At 47.5% G+C, this 14,666-nt stretch overlaps 2 protein-coding genes across 2 annotated transcripts in view; one reads left to right on the plus strand and one right to left on the minus strand.

The window, feature by feature from the left end:
- Window positions 1-9,081: 9,081 nt before the first annotated feature.
- The window catches only part of VILL (villin like), a 149,359-nt gene continuing 143,774 nt past the window's right edge, over window positions 9,082-14,666 (minus strand). Inside the window, exon 22 of the transcript XR_014475065.1 lies at window positions 9,082-9,474. The gene's annotated coding sequence lies outside the window, so the exon portion shown is untranslated. The remainder of the gene's footprint in view (window positions 9,475-14,666) is intronic.
- On the plus strand, window positions 12,405-13,766 carry LOC146005807 (paraneoplastic antigen Ma1 homolog). The gene has a single exon (XM_083145234.1). The coding sequence runs from the start codon at window positions 12,405-12,407 to the stop codon at window positions 13,764-13,766; it is 1,362 nt and encodes a 453-aa protein (XP_083001360.1).

The following is a 14,666-nucleotide window of genomic DNA, read 5'->3' on the forward strand; positions in this document are numbered from 1 at the left end:
GGTACTTGTTTCCTAGCACGGCCACAACGATCATAATCGCGGTCATCGGGGGTAAAATCGGGGCCATCGCATGCGCAAAAAAAACGGGTGCGATGGGCCAGACGCGATGCTCGCGATTTCCCCATAGAGAACAATGTTAAATGCCTCAATTTACCCGCGATGACCACGATTTCCCATAGGAAACAATGTGAAATGGCTCAATTTACCCAAATTATCATAGGAACAATGGTAAATGGGCCAAAAACACCCCTGAACATTGAAATGTCCCCCCAAAAGTAGTTTACGCCACCACGTGATCAACGTGAACCCGAAGCGTGGCGAGCGCAGCGAGCCCACGAGGGGCGGCGGTACGCGTCCTCCGACCTTTTCATACCCCCACTATCCACTAGGGCGTGGAGTTGAGAATAGAATAGTGTGGCGAGCCCGAAGCGTGGCGAGCGCAGCGGATACCTGTGAAGCCCGCGAAGGGATGCGTTTACCTGTGAAGGTATCCGCGTCCCCTCGCTGCGCTCGCCACGCTTCGGGCTCGGTGGCTCGCTGCGCTCGCCACACTATTCTATTCTCAACTCCACGCCCTAGTGGATAGTGGGGGTATGAAAAGGTCGGAGGACGCGTACCGCCGCCCCTCGCGGACTCGCTGCGCTCGCCACGCTTCGGGTTCACGTTCATCGCGGGGTGGCGTGAACTACTTTTGGGGGGACATTTCACTGGTCAGGGGGGTTTTTTGGGCTTTCTGGCCCATTTACCATTCTTCCCTATGATGATTTGGGTAAATTGACCCATTTAACATTGTTTCCTATGGGAAATCGGGGTAATCGCGGGTAAATTGAGGCATTTAACATTGTTCCCTATGGGGAAATCGCGGCCATCGCGGGTGGACCATTTAAGCATTTTTAGGCGCACACGACGCGACCGACCCGATTTTTCACTGTTTTCAATGCATTTCAATGGAAAAATCGGGGGCATCGCGTCGGTCGCGTCGCAGGCCACTAAAATTACCCCCGATGGCCAAGATTTGTGGCCGTGCTAGGAAACAAGTACCGCTTTTTCTACTACTCGTCCACCCGGACACTCCGATCCTACTGCTGACCTTCTTTGAGTCCATCCGCTAATATAACATAATTGCGGCCACTGTATCCATGAACTCGCTTCAACAATTGGCACAGGGGAGACGAGTATATCCAGCCTGCTACAATCACACAACGTCCTACCATCTCACCAGAGTTAAGCCACCTCACCAAAATATTTGAGATACCTTGATCCCCCAGTTGCCAACTATACAAGAGACTTAGCTCAAAACCAACTTTAGGGACACGTTTATCCAAACATCAGACTGCTCAGGACCAGAGGTCACGGGTGATTAGAACACTCACCATTATGCACCTTTTTATCAGATAACCAATTAATGAGCATGCCATTTTTATATTTTGTCTGTTATGTTTATTACAATTGTTTATATTTGAAACTTATACTATTAAGTGCAACATACACCGTCTTTTTTGTATATGTATTTTTAAGGGCTGGACACCCCTGAGTAATTGCTGCTGCTTGGGCTAAACCGCTCATTCTCAAAAGTGCCCTATTAATCTCTTACCTTTTTGTTACAACAAGTGATTGCGTCAGCCAAACCACTCCTCTACGCATTTTGTCATTCGACTTAGCCACTTACGAAGCCACTTATGAAGTTGAATAACTACTGCTGTGGATCTCCCCCTCAGATCGCCCTCCCTCCGCATCTCTTCTTCCCACTACCCAACACACACAACGAATTTGGGATTTTAGCGTTAAGGCTTATAAACTGCGTTCACTCCTCCCCCTATCTGGAATAACCAGCTCCCCCCCCCCCCCCCCCGGGATGGATCACAAATCCTTCCACTTCTGGACCCGACACAATATTCTTTTCCCACTAGACATTGCTCCCTTGTTGTCCTTTCCTGATTTTGCTTCACTTCAATCCAGATTCTCCCTTCCAAACCACGTTTTCTATCAATAGCTCAAGCTTCTCCATTTCTATAACTCTCTCCCTCGTCCAGCCCCTTTCCTATCTCGCTCAACCTTTGAATCTCTTTGCAGAAATGCCCATTTAACAAAAAAGCTAATCTCCACTACCTATCAAATACTCTCATCTCATAATCAACCGCTAAAAGAGACTCATGAACTAGCCTGGGAAAGTCCTGCTACTTGGTCGAAAATTAGAATGGCCATTGCTAAGAGCTCCATATCGGTTCGAATTAAGGAAAACGCATATAAAATATACTTTCGATGGTACATGGTCCCATCCAGACCTCTGCTGGAGACTGTGTGGCCAAAGGGGAACTTTTTTGCATATTTGGTGGTCCTGTCCTATTTAGATCTTCTGGAGGGAGGTTCACAATCTGATTAAACTAGTCACAGGAACTCAAATGCCCTGTTTTACTCTTTATTGCTTGGACCATTACTCAAAAATTAATAAACCATATCCTAGTTGTGGCTAAATGCCTCATTGCAGCTCACTGGAAATCCTCATCTCCTTCTATAACTGCTGCGATCAATTCTATTTGGGCCACATCTAAAATTAAAAACAATCACCTCGATCATGCATGATAACTCCCTTAACTTTATCAAAACATGGTCGATATGGACATACCACTTCCGAGCCGAAGCCCCGTTGACTACCCTATAATGCCACTATATTCATATCACTGCCTTGGTGGCTGTCGACAGCTCCTCCGGATCTTTAGATCTCCAGTTATCAAATCCCTTAACCACACCGCCCCGCCCAGTCTTTTCCCCTTGTCCTAACCCCCTCTTCCCTCTTCGCTCACTCTTGCCCCCCGCTCTTCTCTAGATAAACCTTCACACTTCTAATGATGGTATAATGCTTAGAATGATCAGGATTAATACCTTGCAATCATCAAAGCATCCTTACAAATGGTTACTTCATCCAGTGATGATCCTGTCCTCTCTTAGCACACTATTATCAAGATTATAAAATACATGTCTTCTTGTAATTATCAATGTATCCATTTCATGCATGTTGATATATGTTTGAAACCAAATAAACACATTTTCTCAAAAAAATAAAAAAATCCATCCTGAATAAAAATTTTAATATCTAAAAATCTAAAATCACTTCACTTATATTAAAAGTAAGTTCAATATTTAAAACATTAAAATTCAGATATGTGCAGAAGGATGATAATGCCTCCCTTCCCCCTTTCCAGAGGAACAGTATATCGTCAATATAGCGTTTACATTATTTATATAGATCTCATTGTCCCCAATCTCCTATATATTTGGCTACATCTGTCACTCAAAGTGGGTGTCTGTGTCTATAACGCTCTGTTCCTGGACTTTCCTCTTAATGTGTGATTGCCTTCATCTGTGCTGAACACCTTTCTGAGAAATTAACCTGTTTAAAACAGGTGATGGCAATCATACATTAAGGGGAAGTCTAGAAACAGAGCATTGTGTCCCTCCTGGAGAGGGTCATGTTGGGAGGTATGTGACCGAGAACCAGCCCAGTGAGCCCACAGACAGTGCCACAGACAGTGCCAGACACCCACTGCCTTCCCATGTTGCCCAGCACTGCTACTCCACAGCCACCAGGTGAGCGCCCCCCTCCCGCGATTTGCGTCAAAACCTCCCCCCCCCGCGCGCGCCCTCCCGCGATTCGCGGCAAAAACACCCGCTCCCCCGCGACCCCCCCTACCGCGATTCGCTGCAAAAAGACCCCCCCCACGACCCCTCCTGCAATTCGCGGCATAACCACCACCCCGCGACCCCCTCCCGCGAATCGCGGCAAACCCTCCCCCGTGACACACCCCCCCCCCCGATTTGCGGAAAAAACACCCCCTCGCGACCTCCCTCCCGCGATTCGCGGCAAAAAGAACCCCCCGCGACCCCCCCTTGCACGATTGGCGGCACCCCCCCTGCGACCCCCCTCCCGCGGTTCGCGGCACCCCCCCCCCCCGCAATTTGCAGCAGCCCCAGGATTAAATGGCACATGCAAAACACTGACATGGCTATGGTCGACAATGAAAAAGGTTGACATGAGTTTTTGAAAATTTATTTTTAATTTTTTTAATTTTTTCATATTCATTGTCATGTGTCGACATGGACACCAATGAAGTGGCACACTTATGTCAACATTTACATGTGTTGACCTTTCTGTGTTGATTTTTTCTTGTGGCGATTTGCGTCACCCCCCCCCCCACAACCCCCACTCCCGCGATTCACGGCACACACACACACACCTCCCCCGCGATTCTCGGCACCCCACCCCGTGACCCCCCCCCTCCCATGATTCACGGCACCCCCCGTGACCCCCCACCTCCCGCAATTCGCGGCAACCCCCCACCGGAACCCCTGTGAACCCCGCCCTCCTGCGATTCGCGGCACCCACCCCCGCGACCCCCCCTCCCGCAATTCGCGGCACCCCCCGTGATTCGCGGCAGCTCCAGAATTAAATTGCACATGGAAAACACTGACATGGCTATGGTCGACAATGAAAAAGGTTGACATGAGTTTTTGAAGTTTTTTTGTCATTTTTTTAATATTTTCATTCTCATGTGTCGACATGGACACCAATGAAGTGCCACACTTATGTCAACATTTACATGTGTTGACCTTTCTGTGTTGATTTTTTTCTTGTGGCGATTCGCGGCACCCCCCCGCGACCCCCCCCTCCCGCAATTCGCGGCAACCCCCCACCGGAACCCCGCTCTCCCGCGATTCGCGGCACCCACCCCCCGCAACCCCCCCTCCCGCAAATCGCGGCACCCCCCGCGATTCGCGGCAGCCCCAGGATTAAATGGCACATGCAAAACACTGGCACGGCTATGGTCGACAATGAAAAAGGTTGACATGAGTTTTTGAAGATTTATTTCATTTTTTAAATGTTTTCATATTCATTGTCATATGTCAACATGGACACCAATGAAGTGGCACACTTATGTCAACATTTACATGTGTTGACCTTTCTGTGTTGATTTTTTCTTGTGGCGATTCGCGTCACCCCCCCCCCCCCCCCCGCAACCCCCCCTCCCGCGATTCGCGGCACCCCCCGTGACCCCCCACCTCCCGCAATTCGCGGCAACCCCCCACCGGAACCCCTGTGAAAACCCCGCCCTCCCGCGATTCGCGGCACCCAACCCCGCGACCCCCCCCCCCCCCTCCCGCAATTCGCGGCACCCCCCGTGATTCGCGGCAGCTCCAGAATTAAATTGCACATGGAAAACACTGACATGGCTATGGTCGACAATGAAAAAGGTTGACATGAGTTTTTGAAGTTTTTTTTTTTTTCATTTTTTGAATATTTTCATATTCATTCTCATGTGTCGACATGGACACCAATGAAGTGCCACACTTATGTCAACATTTACATGTGTTGACCTTTCTGTGTTGATTTTTTCTTGTGGCGATTCGCGTCACACCCCCCCCCCCACCCCCCCGCAACCCCCACTCCCGCGATTCACGGCACACACACACCCCCCGCGATTCTCGGCACCCCACCCCGTGACCCCCCCTCCCGTGATTCACGGCACACCCCCCGCGACCCCCCCTACCATGATTCGCCGCAACCCCCGCCCCCGTAACCCCCCTCCCGCGATTTGCGGCAACCCACCCCGCGACCCCCCTCCCGCGATTCTCTGCAATCCCTCCCCTCCCGCGATTCGCAGCATCCACCCCCCCACAACCCCCCCTCCTGCAATTCGCGGCACCCCCCGCGACCCCCCCTCCTGCAATTCGCTGCACCCTCCGCGACCCCCCCTCCCGCGATTCGCGGACACCTAAGTTGCAATACAGGGCATCTTTCATACAATTCTAACCATATTTCTCATATACAAACGTTCACAAATTAAGGGGGCGCAGCCCCTTACGACGGTGTGAAGAGCGCCCGTAGGGCGCGATGAATCACCTAGTAGATTATATCTCTTTCGATAGGGATGGGAAATTCTATAAAATGGACAAAACATATGTCCCCCCGTTGAATTAGTTCTGTTACATAGTAGGTGAGGCTGAATAAAGACTTGCGTCCATCTAGTTCAACCTATGTTTATAATAGTTTATCCCTTGTTGTATAGTATGTTCGTATGTTCCAATATTTTAAAGACAGATTATGTTACTTATTCGTACCCGTGGATGTTTTTAACCAATAAATGTTTATCCAACCTTATTTTAAATGTATTTATAGTGTCTGCCGACACCACTTCTTCAGGAAGAGAGTTCACTCGGTAACTATGGAATGGCAAGGAATCGGAAGTCCGGCATAATAGACCGCATTTTGCGTTCCATTTGCCGGAAGTGACATTCTGGATGGACGTACCCGGGAGTAAGTACCGGTACGAGCGGAGGAAGGAGGTGGACACTCGTGACCGCTAATTAGATGGACTTACTATAAATAGAGGGGTTCTACAGCCACAGACACAGCCTTGATAAAGACCCAAACTGCTCAGGGTCGAAACGCATTGGCGGAGTTCTGTGGTAAGAGAGACACAAGGACCTTACCTGTTTGCAGCTGTCCCAGACCTGGCACCCGGGCACCGGACTGGTGACTATAGATACAAACACATGCATGAACTGATTAAAAACCAGTTCTGATACACATGCTGGTAATTGTTCCCTTGCAGTTTTTGTCTGGAGCTTTTTAAATTCTGGATATTGTGTGTTGAACTGTATATTGTTTTATGTATTAAAACTGGCTTCACCATTAAAAGCCTTTCTTCTTTTACATATATTGGAGTATTCTACCACCAGATTAGTTCCATCTATCCATGTGGAAACAGGATGGAATTCCATACAATATAATGGAAGTATAGTATTCTGGTCCATTTGAATCCTACCACCCTTTCACAGCATTGTTGATTGCAATTACTTTCTTTGCTTGGGCGCCGTTTGAAGTTGTATACTCTGTTTTGGTGATATTGTTCAGCAATCATATTGCTCATTGTACCGTTTTCATTTGCGACCAGCGATTTTTGCCTGAAAATTGCAAGCTATTCTGTCTCTGGGTGTGGTATAGGACTCCGACAGTCGGGATCCCGACTGCCTGGAGTCAGACAGCATGGCGAGCACAACAAATCCCCTTGCGGGCTCGCTGCGCTCGCCACCTATTCTATTCTCCCTCTATGGGGGTCGTGGACCCCCACGAGGGAAAATAGCGAGTGGCCGTCGGGCACCCGGCTGTCGGCATTTTGACAGTCGGGATCCCGACGTCGGGTAAACGACTGTTGGGATCCCGACTGTCCAGCACCCATGTCTCTACCTCATTTTGATTAGAAAATCGCTGGTCACGTGTGCACAGTGCATTGTGCACCAGTGACCAGCGATTTTTAGCCATAATCGGAAGAGCCTGCTCCTGCGACCATGAAGGGCTGGCAGCAGAAGCACGCTCCCGGCGATTTATCTCCCACAGCACATGAATTCACTGGCAATAGGTGCTGATATCGCCCCGTGTGTACACAGCTTTAGTGATATCATTGCTTCAGCACAGATCCGCAGTACATGTACATTATTTCTCAGACATGGCGTACTCACTGGGTGATATAATGAAGGATTTTGCACAGAAGGGCAGAAATGAGCAATACATTTGTTCATTACATCACCCAGTGTGTACGCACCTTTAGAGGGTGTGGATCATATGGTCGACCAAAAGTGGGTTGACAGTCATAAGGTCGTCATGGGTCTAGGTCGACACAAGCATTAGGTTAACATGGGCAAGGTTGACAGTCAAAAGGTCGACATGGGGTTTTTCTCAGGGTTTTTTTACCTGAATGTCGACATGGACACGGACGGCCCACTGCATCCCCTCGCCTGGCTCGCTGCGCTTGCCATGATATGGGCACACTATTTTATTCTCCCACTACGCCCTAGTGGATGGTAGGGCATGAAATACCGTCTGACGGCTCAATAAAAAAAGTGAAAAAACCCATGTCAACCTTGTCCCATGTCGACCTAGTGGTGTCATTGTAATGACTGTCAACCAACCGACCGTATCCCTCTTTAGAAAACCCTTGCTTACATTTGGTAATCTCTCTATGATTTCCAATCCAATAACACAGACCATGCAGGAGATTTTACATTGGATTTATTAGACGCACTTTAGGATGAACCGATAGCATAAAAATAAATGGTCACTTAACGTGACATCATGGCACTTTCTTCATATAATATTGTTACCCTAAGTGACCTCTGCAGAGACCGATTTAAAACAACAATATATGGTATGGAAACAATTCTACAGCGTAACATGACTAATATCCCCTAACAGTAATCACAGTTCTATCATGGCGGATACAGGGACACAATATGGCGACAACGACCAGACAGATGCATGTTTGCCACTGACATTGTACCTTACAGAGGAGACACAAGGATGTATTGGTCCTGGCATTGGGAAGATCAGATACAGATGCCACTATAGATAAATCTTTTATTAGTTTATTATGGGAGGTGTTCAGCTGAGCGATGGCTTATATGTTATTGCAGATCAGGATTTCTCACCTCTCCCAATTTTCAGTGTTTTCGGAGTTCTGATCACTTCCTGAATATATATGTACTTACAGATATGGGCACACACACACACACACACAGATGTAGGGCATAATTCAGACCTGATCGCTGCTGTGCAAATGTGCAATAAAATCCAGCTAATTTTGCCCTGGGGGTGGTAACCGGCCGTTTAGTGGGAGTGCTCAGAAAACCGCAGGTGTGCCACATAAAACCCTAGACGAGCCCAATCATTTTAGGGGAGGGCCTGTGATGTTGGCTCCAGGCCGGATAAGCCTGTATTTAAGTCCAGGGCTACACAGTCCTTGTGATGAGTTGTGGCCAGTGAATACATCAATTGATGGAAAGCGTCTTACGAATGGGTTTGGACATTTTTCCCCTCAGCTGCGATTTCTCCGCTAGACGTTCACTACTTGCAGTGAGCACATTCATTCGCAAAAGTGGGATTTTACTACAGTGGGACGGACGCTGCCGATTCGCTCAGCGACAAACAGGTCTGAATTGGGCCCTTAGACACACATATACCATGACACACCCATACGTATGGACAGACATCTCTAGAGTGTAAGCTCATACAATCAGGACCCTGTCAGCCTCATATGTCCTTGTTCTGTGTGTATGATGTGTTATACTGACTGGCCGGAGCTTAGGAGTGTGATGTGCCCTATACATTAACAATAATAATGATGCTGCAGTATATACACACACATATGCTGTCATACATGCACACACACCGCATACGTGTAGACAGGAACCCACATACAGAGGTATGAGCAATAATGTACATAGTCAGGAATATACATCGCACGAGAACGAGGGTTTGTGAAACAATCTTACACTATTGGACATAAATGTGATTAGTAATAACTATCATGGGGTAACAACCTCTGAGGTGCACAGCGCTGGGACGCTGAGGAAAGAATACATGGACACACACATCTGCGCAGCTGTATACATTGATCTATCCAAGAAACCCTCAGACAGGTGTAACATATACATGTATTTATTTATGTAAAACGTGTTGAAATGCAGATTGTCAGACCTTTGCCTCAGAAATATATGTGCTGTCATGAACTTTCTCACAAATATGGCAATGTTAACCGAGTAACCAGAATGTATCTTGTGCTGTAAAAATGTATAAAAGTTATGATATGGACTCGTTGTGATTACAACATCACCTATAGTGAAGGAAGTCTAGATATACAATTGCTAATGCCATGTTTTAAGGACATTTGTACTGGTAATGCCTGAGGTAATTGCTTTGGCTGCCAATCATCATTATCTGAGCGGGAGAACTCAGGAGCTCCAGACAGCTGTGTTTTCCCGCTCAGCTGGCCTGAGGTGAAGGTCAGCTGACCCTGTAGAAGTTGTATAAATAGAGCTGTCAGAGCTCTGACAAGGGAGAAGCTGTTCCCTCTTTCGTGCGCTCACTTCACTGCTGCTGGCCCTGAGCTGTAGCCTTATCTGTAAACATTGGCCGCAGCAGGAGAGGTTATGAGCCGGAGAAAGAGCTCCTAATGTTTGCTGACTACTGCTTGGAGAATAAGCAAAGCTCTGAGTACATACAGTAACCGGGCACTGTATAGATAGCTGTTCAGCCAGCGGAGAAGTGCGCTCACATACTGTTTACAGAAGAGGGGAGGTGATGTATATTAGCTTCAAGTAGGAGCTGCCTGCCCCACACACAGAGACTCAGCCAAGAGCGAGATAGCTACCCTATTCTTGCCCCTCTACACCCAGAGCCTGCCTGCTCACACAAAGGCGCTCTGCGGGAGACGGGAGGAGGCATTGGGAGAAAATACAGAGCACATCTCAGTCAGAGATAAGTGCTGCCTGAGCGGAGGAGAAGCGTCACAGTAACAGCTGAGAGAACCGCTGTGATCAAGTGAGCGATGTCACCCCACCGATAACAGCCACCTCCTAAAGCACTGTCAGCAGCCAGTGCCTCCCCAGACAAGAGGGGAGCGCACCACAGCTATCGGTTGCTACCAGCAACAACACGCTCCAGCCTTTCAGCCCTGCGCTGTCTTCAAAACAGCTGCCGGAGGGAGAGCTGCAGAACAGCTGAGAAGACTGCAGCAGGAGGGGAGCCCTCAGCCGCCGGCTCTCACCTACTATTGGTCACTGTTGCCGCCCACCACCAGAGCGTCATCCAGCAGGGAAGAAGCGCTACAAGTCAGCTGTCAGAGGAAGCTGCCGCCTACCGCCCCCTAATCAGCTGCTGCGCTGATAGAAGAGGAGTCGCTATACAAGTCTGGTGAAGTCACCGTCTAGCAGAGGAGGGACGCAGGTAACAGCCTACCCAAGTGCCTGACAGAAGAACACGCCCCTCTACACCCAGGACTGCTGGTGTAAACTAGCGGATCTTGCGGGAGACGGGAGGAGGCAGAGGAAGCAGCCAAAGAGAAAGCTCCTGAGACACCTGCTACTCACCAGTCGGGGAAGTGCTGCTGACAACTCAGGCTACCGCCCGCCGCTGTCAGGATCCAAACAGCGCTGCATTCAATAAGGGGGAGAAGACACCTGTCCGCTGCTGAAGCCGTCCAGTCAGCTGTCTACTAGACGCCGGTGAGAGACATCCCCTGGAACACCCCTCTACACCCTAGTACCGCCCACTTAATGGTGGTACTTGCGGGAGACGGGAGGTGGTGTTTACAGTGGGGGGGACGCCCAGCTGAGAGAGACGCCGGTGATTGACAGCCGTTACTAAGAAAGAAGACAGAAGAAGAGGTAGGGATCTTCCGCCCGCCTACCACCCACTAAGGAACCTTTGCTATGAAAGACAGCCTATGCCCAGCTTGGAAAGCTTGTCCCACTTCAGTGATCGCTGTAAAGCAGTGTCACTCTTTATACCCCTCTACACCCTGGGAGTGCTAGCTATAATCGCAGCATTCCTTGCGGGAGACGGGAGGAGGTAAAGGGACCACCTGTGGCAATAATATTGCTACACTCAGTTGCCAGACATCGGGCTGTTTAAAGTACAGACTCAAGCACAGCAGCTAAAGGTAAAAGGACAGTATCCAGAGACTTAAACAGCGACAGGATTGGTGAGCTCAGCAACTTTATTTTATGCACTTATAACACTACAGGAGCCACAATTGCTTAATTTAACACCTTTTAAGGATAGCTAGGTATTTAGAAGCTATTCATAGCTACAAATACAGGAGTGACAGTTTCTTTTAAGTAACTTCAAGTAATTGCTTCTGGGCTTTCAGCCAAGCAATTATAAGAAAGTATAAAAAGTATCATTATCTAAAGGAGAACAAGACTATCTAAAAGACAGTAACTTAGATACTTTGTGTTACTATTATCACTCCTAATAGGGAAAGAGTTATATATTTTCTACAGCTATAGGATCCACCTAGAGAATTTCAGCGAGAGGATTTATTTCTAAGGCTGACTATATTCATGTACTTACCTGCTCTCATCTCTAGTAACTTAAGGGCCCCAACGCGCGCCAACGTAATGCTGTTATGATATTTATGTGCGATGTTATTGAAATATATTTTTTCCTATACTGGCCAGTAATTACCCCCGGGGAGGTAATTGTAATTTTTGTACTGCATGCATAATATCAACTGTATAGGTAGTTTAAAGGATTAGAATGTTAATGAAATTGTACACGTATATTTACTGTGAATTTAATGCTTAAAGTATATACTATATTAAATTAATACTAAGTTATACTTACCGAGTTGTGGACATTTTCCTTGAAGCCATTCATCGATATCTATATAAATAGAAATAAAGAACAGAAAGAATTAGGTTTCCCAAGTGATCCTCACATACGTTATTAAAACTTGGGTGGAGGCACAATAAATTTGGTCGCCCTCACTGTGATAGGAGGGTTACATTTGGAGGCACAGGCCGAGATACGAAATACAGGATATACGCCTGTTAAGTCACAGGAGAAAATGGAGATCATGTCAGGGAAAGATATTTATGAATGGTGTTCAAGGAAAGGAAAAGATGAGGATAAATGTTTTGCAGTAGGAGGAAATTTTTCAGAATTTACTGATGATAAAATAATACAGCAAATAAATAGGCTATGTGGTGTAGTCAGACCTAGGGTGATAGATAAATGGAGAGGAGAATTGGGGAAAGTTGTAGCTGTATTAATTGAGACTGACGAGGACTTAGACAGTGAGTTAATACCATTAATGATTATAGCTGACAAGGAGACGGGGAGGAGATGGCACATTATGTGGCCTAAAGTAACAGAAGAAGAGGCTGCAAGTGTGCATGCGTCAGCATTCATGTCTGGAGAAGGAAATGAGAGGGGTGATGCTGATAGACCCACTCAAGAAAATGATACCAACCTAAATGGTAGTCAATTCGAGACTATGGTAGGCAGAGTAGTCACTCAGTTGGAACGTTGGCACTATGAGGGCAGCTATAGAAGATTAAGAATCTTTTCTGGGATTATCCCTGTACCCACTGGAGAGGAGGCTTATGAAGCCTGGAAGGAGGCTGCCATACAACAAGCCGAAGAATGGCAATGTCCGGATAAAATCAAAAGACAAAGAATCGTTGAAAGTCTGAGAGGTCCAGCTATGGGGATAGTACAAGCTGCCCGGCGTAGCAACCCAAATGCCACGTTGGACACCTACTTCGAGGCACTCGATTATGCCTTTGGAACCATGGAAGACGTCGGAGACCTAACATCCCGCTTATATCACACTTTCCAAGAATCTGGAGAAAAGCTGAGTACCTTTCTAATTCGTGTAGACAAGCTGCTGTACAAGATTGTGGACAAAGGAGGGATTGAAAAGAAGGATGTCGATAAACAGCGGATGAAGCAGCTTCTAAGGGGGGCTTTGACCAGTGACCCGGTAGCGCAGAAATTGAGGTGCTCAACAATGCAAGAACCTCCTCCTACCTTTAATGATTTACTCAGAGACATAAAGCAAGATGAAGCACTGATCGAAATGAGGGAAAAGACCGTGAAGAAAGTGAAGGTGGTCCAGCCTACGACAGAAAGCAGTGAGTTCGAGAGCAAGGTTCTTAAGATGTTAGAAGAACAGAATAAAAAGATAGAGGGTTTTTTGACCCAACAGAACTCCAAGACTCCTAATGTGAACAGCTATACCCCAGTGAGAGGCTTGGGCAGAGGAAGCGGTAGAGGGTGCTTCAATTGCGGAAGATTTGGACACCGAGCATTTGAATGTAATAGAAATGCATACAGAAACCCTGGCAGAAGAACTGATAATGATGAGCAACAACAAGAAAGCCAGAATCAGGGAAACGGGAGAGGGAGACCTATGAACCCCGCATAGACTCCCTCGAAATCACGTACTGTGCCATGGGAAACTCATGGTGGAATGGGGAATTGCCTGAAGGTTTGGTGGGGCCCTCCTGCCATTTGAATGCGACCATCAACGACAAACCATGCCGAATACTCCTCGACAGCGGATCCCAAGTGTCCATAATCTTTGAAAATTGGTACCAAGAAAACTTGCCTGATGTACCCATTAAACCACTCAGTGGGCTCGTGATATGGGGACTTAGTGCCGAAAAATACCCATATTCGGGCTATGTACAAGTGACTCTTAAATTCCATCAAGAATCATCAGAAGAAGGTGACACTCTGGAGATCCCTTTAATTGCCTTGGTGTGCCCTGATTTATCGAAAGAGAGAGGTGAGACACCAGTGATCGTGGGGACAAATACCCGGTTGTATTCCTTGTTACAAGAATGGCAGGAGGGTGAGAGTGAGCAGTTCAAGACGACTTCTTTCTGCATACAACCTAAAGAAGATAAATTCCATGTCTGCTTTGAGGGGAGCGACATTCATAAAAGTGATAAAGATGAACTTATCTTTGAACTTGAAAAATACCAACAGGCATTCTCCGAGGGAGAGTGGGACCTTGGCACAGCAAAAGGAGTTGAGCACAGCATCCGACTTACCAACGAGACCCCTTTTAGAGAACGCTCCCGACGGATTGCCCCAGCTGACTTCGAGGACGTGAGACAGCATTTGAAGGGATTGATCGAGAACCAACTAATTATTGAATCTCGGAGCCCTTACGCTTCCCCCATAGTGGTGGCCCGAAAGAAAAGCGGCAAAATCAGAATGTGCGTAGACTATCGTACCCTAAACCAACGTACTATCACTGACCAATACACCGTGCCCAAAGTGGATGAGGCCCTAGACTGCTTGCAGGGGAGCAACTGGT

The sequence above is a fragment of the Crinia signifera genome, chromosome 5 (genome assembly GCF_055691185.1).
Source record: "Crinia signifera chromosome 5, ASM5569118v1, whole genome shotgun sequence".
Classification (NCBI taxonomy): Eukaryota; Metazoa; Chordata; class Amphibia; order Anura; family Myobatrachidae; genus Crinia; species Crinia signifera.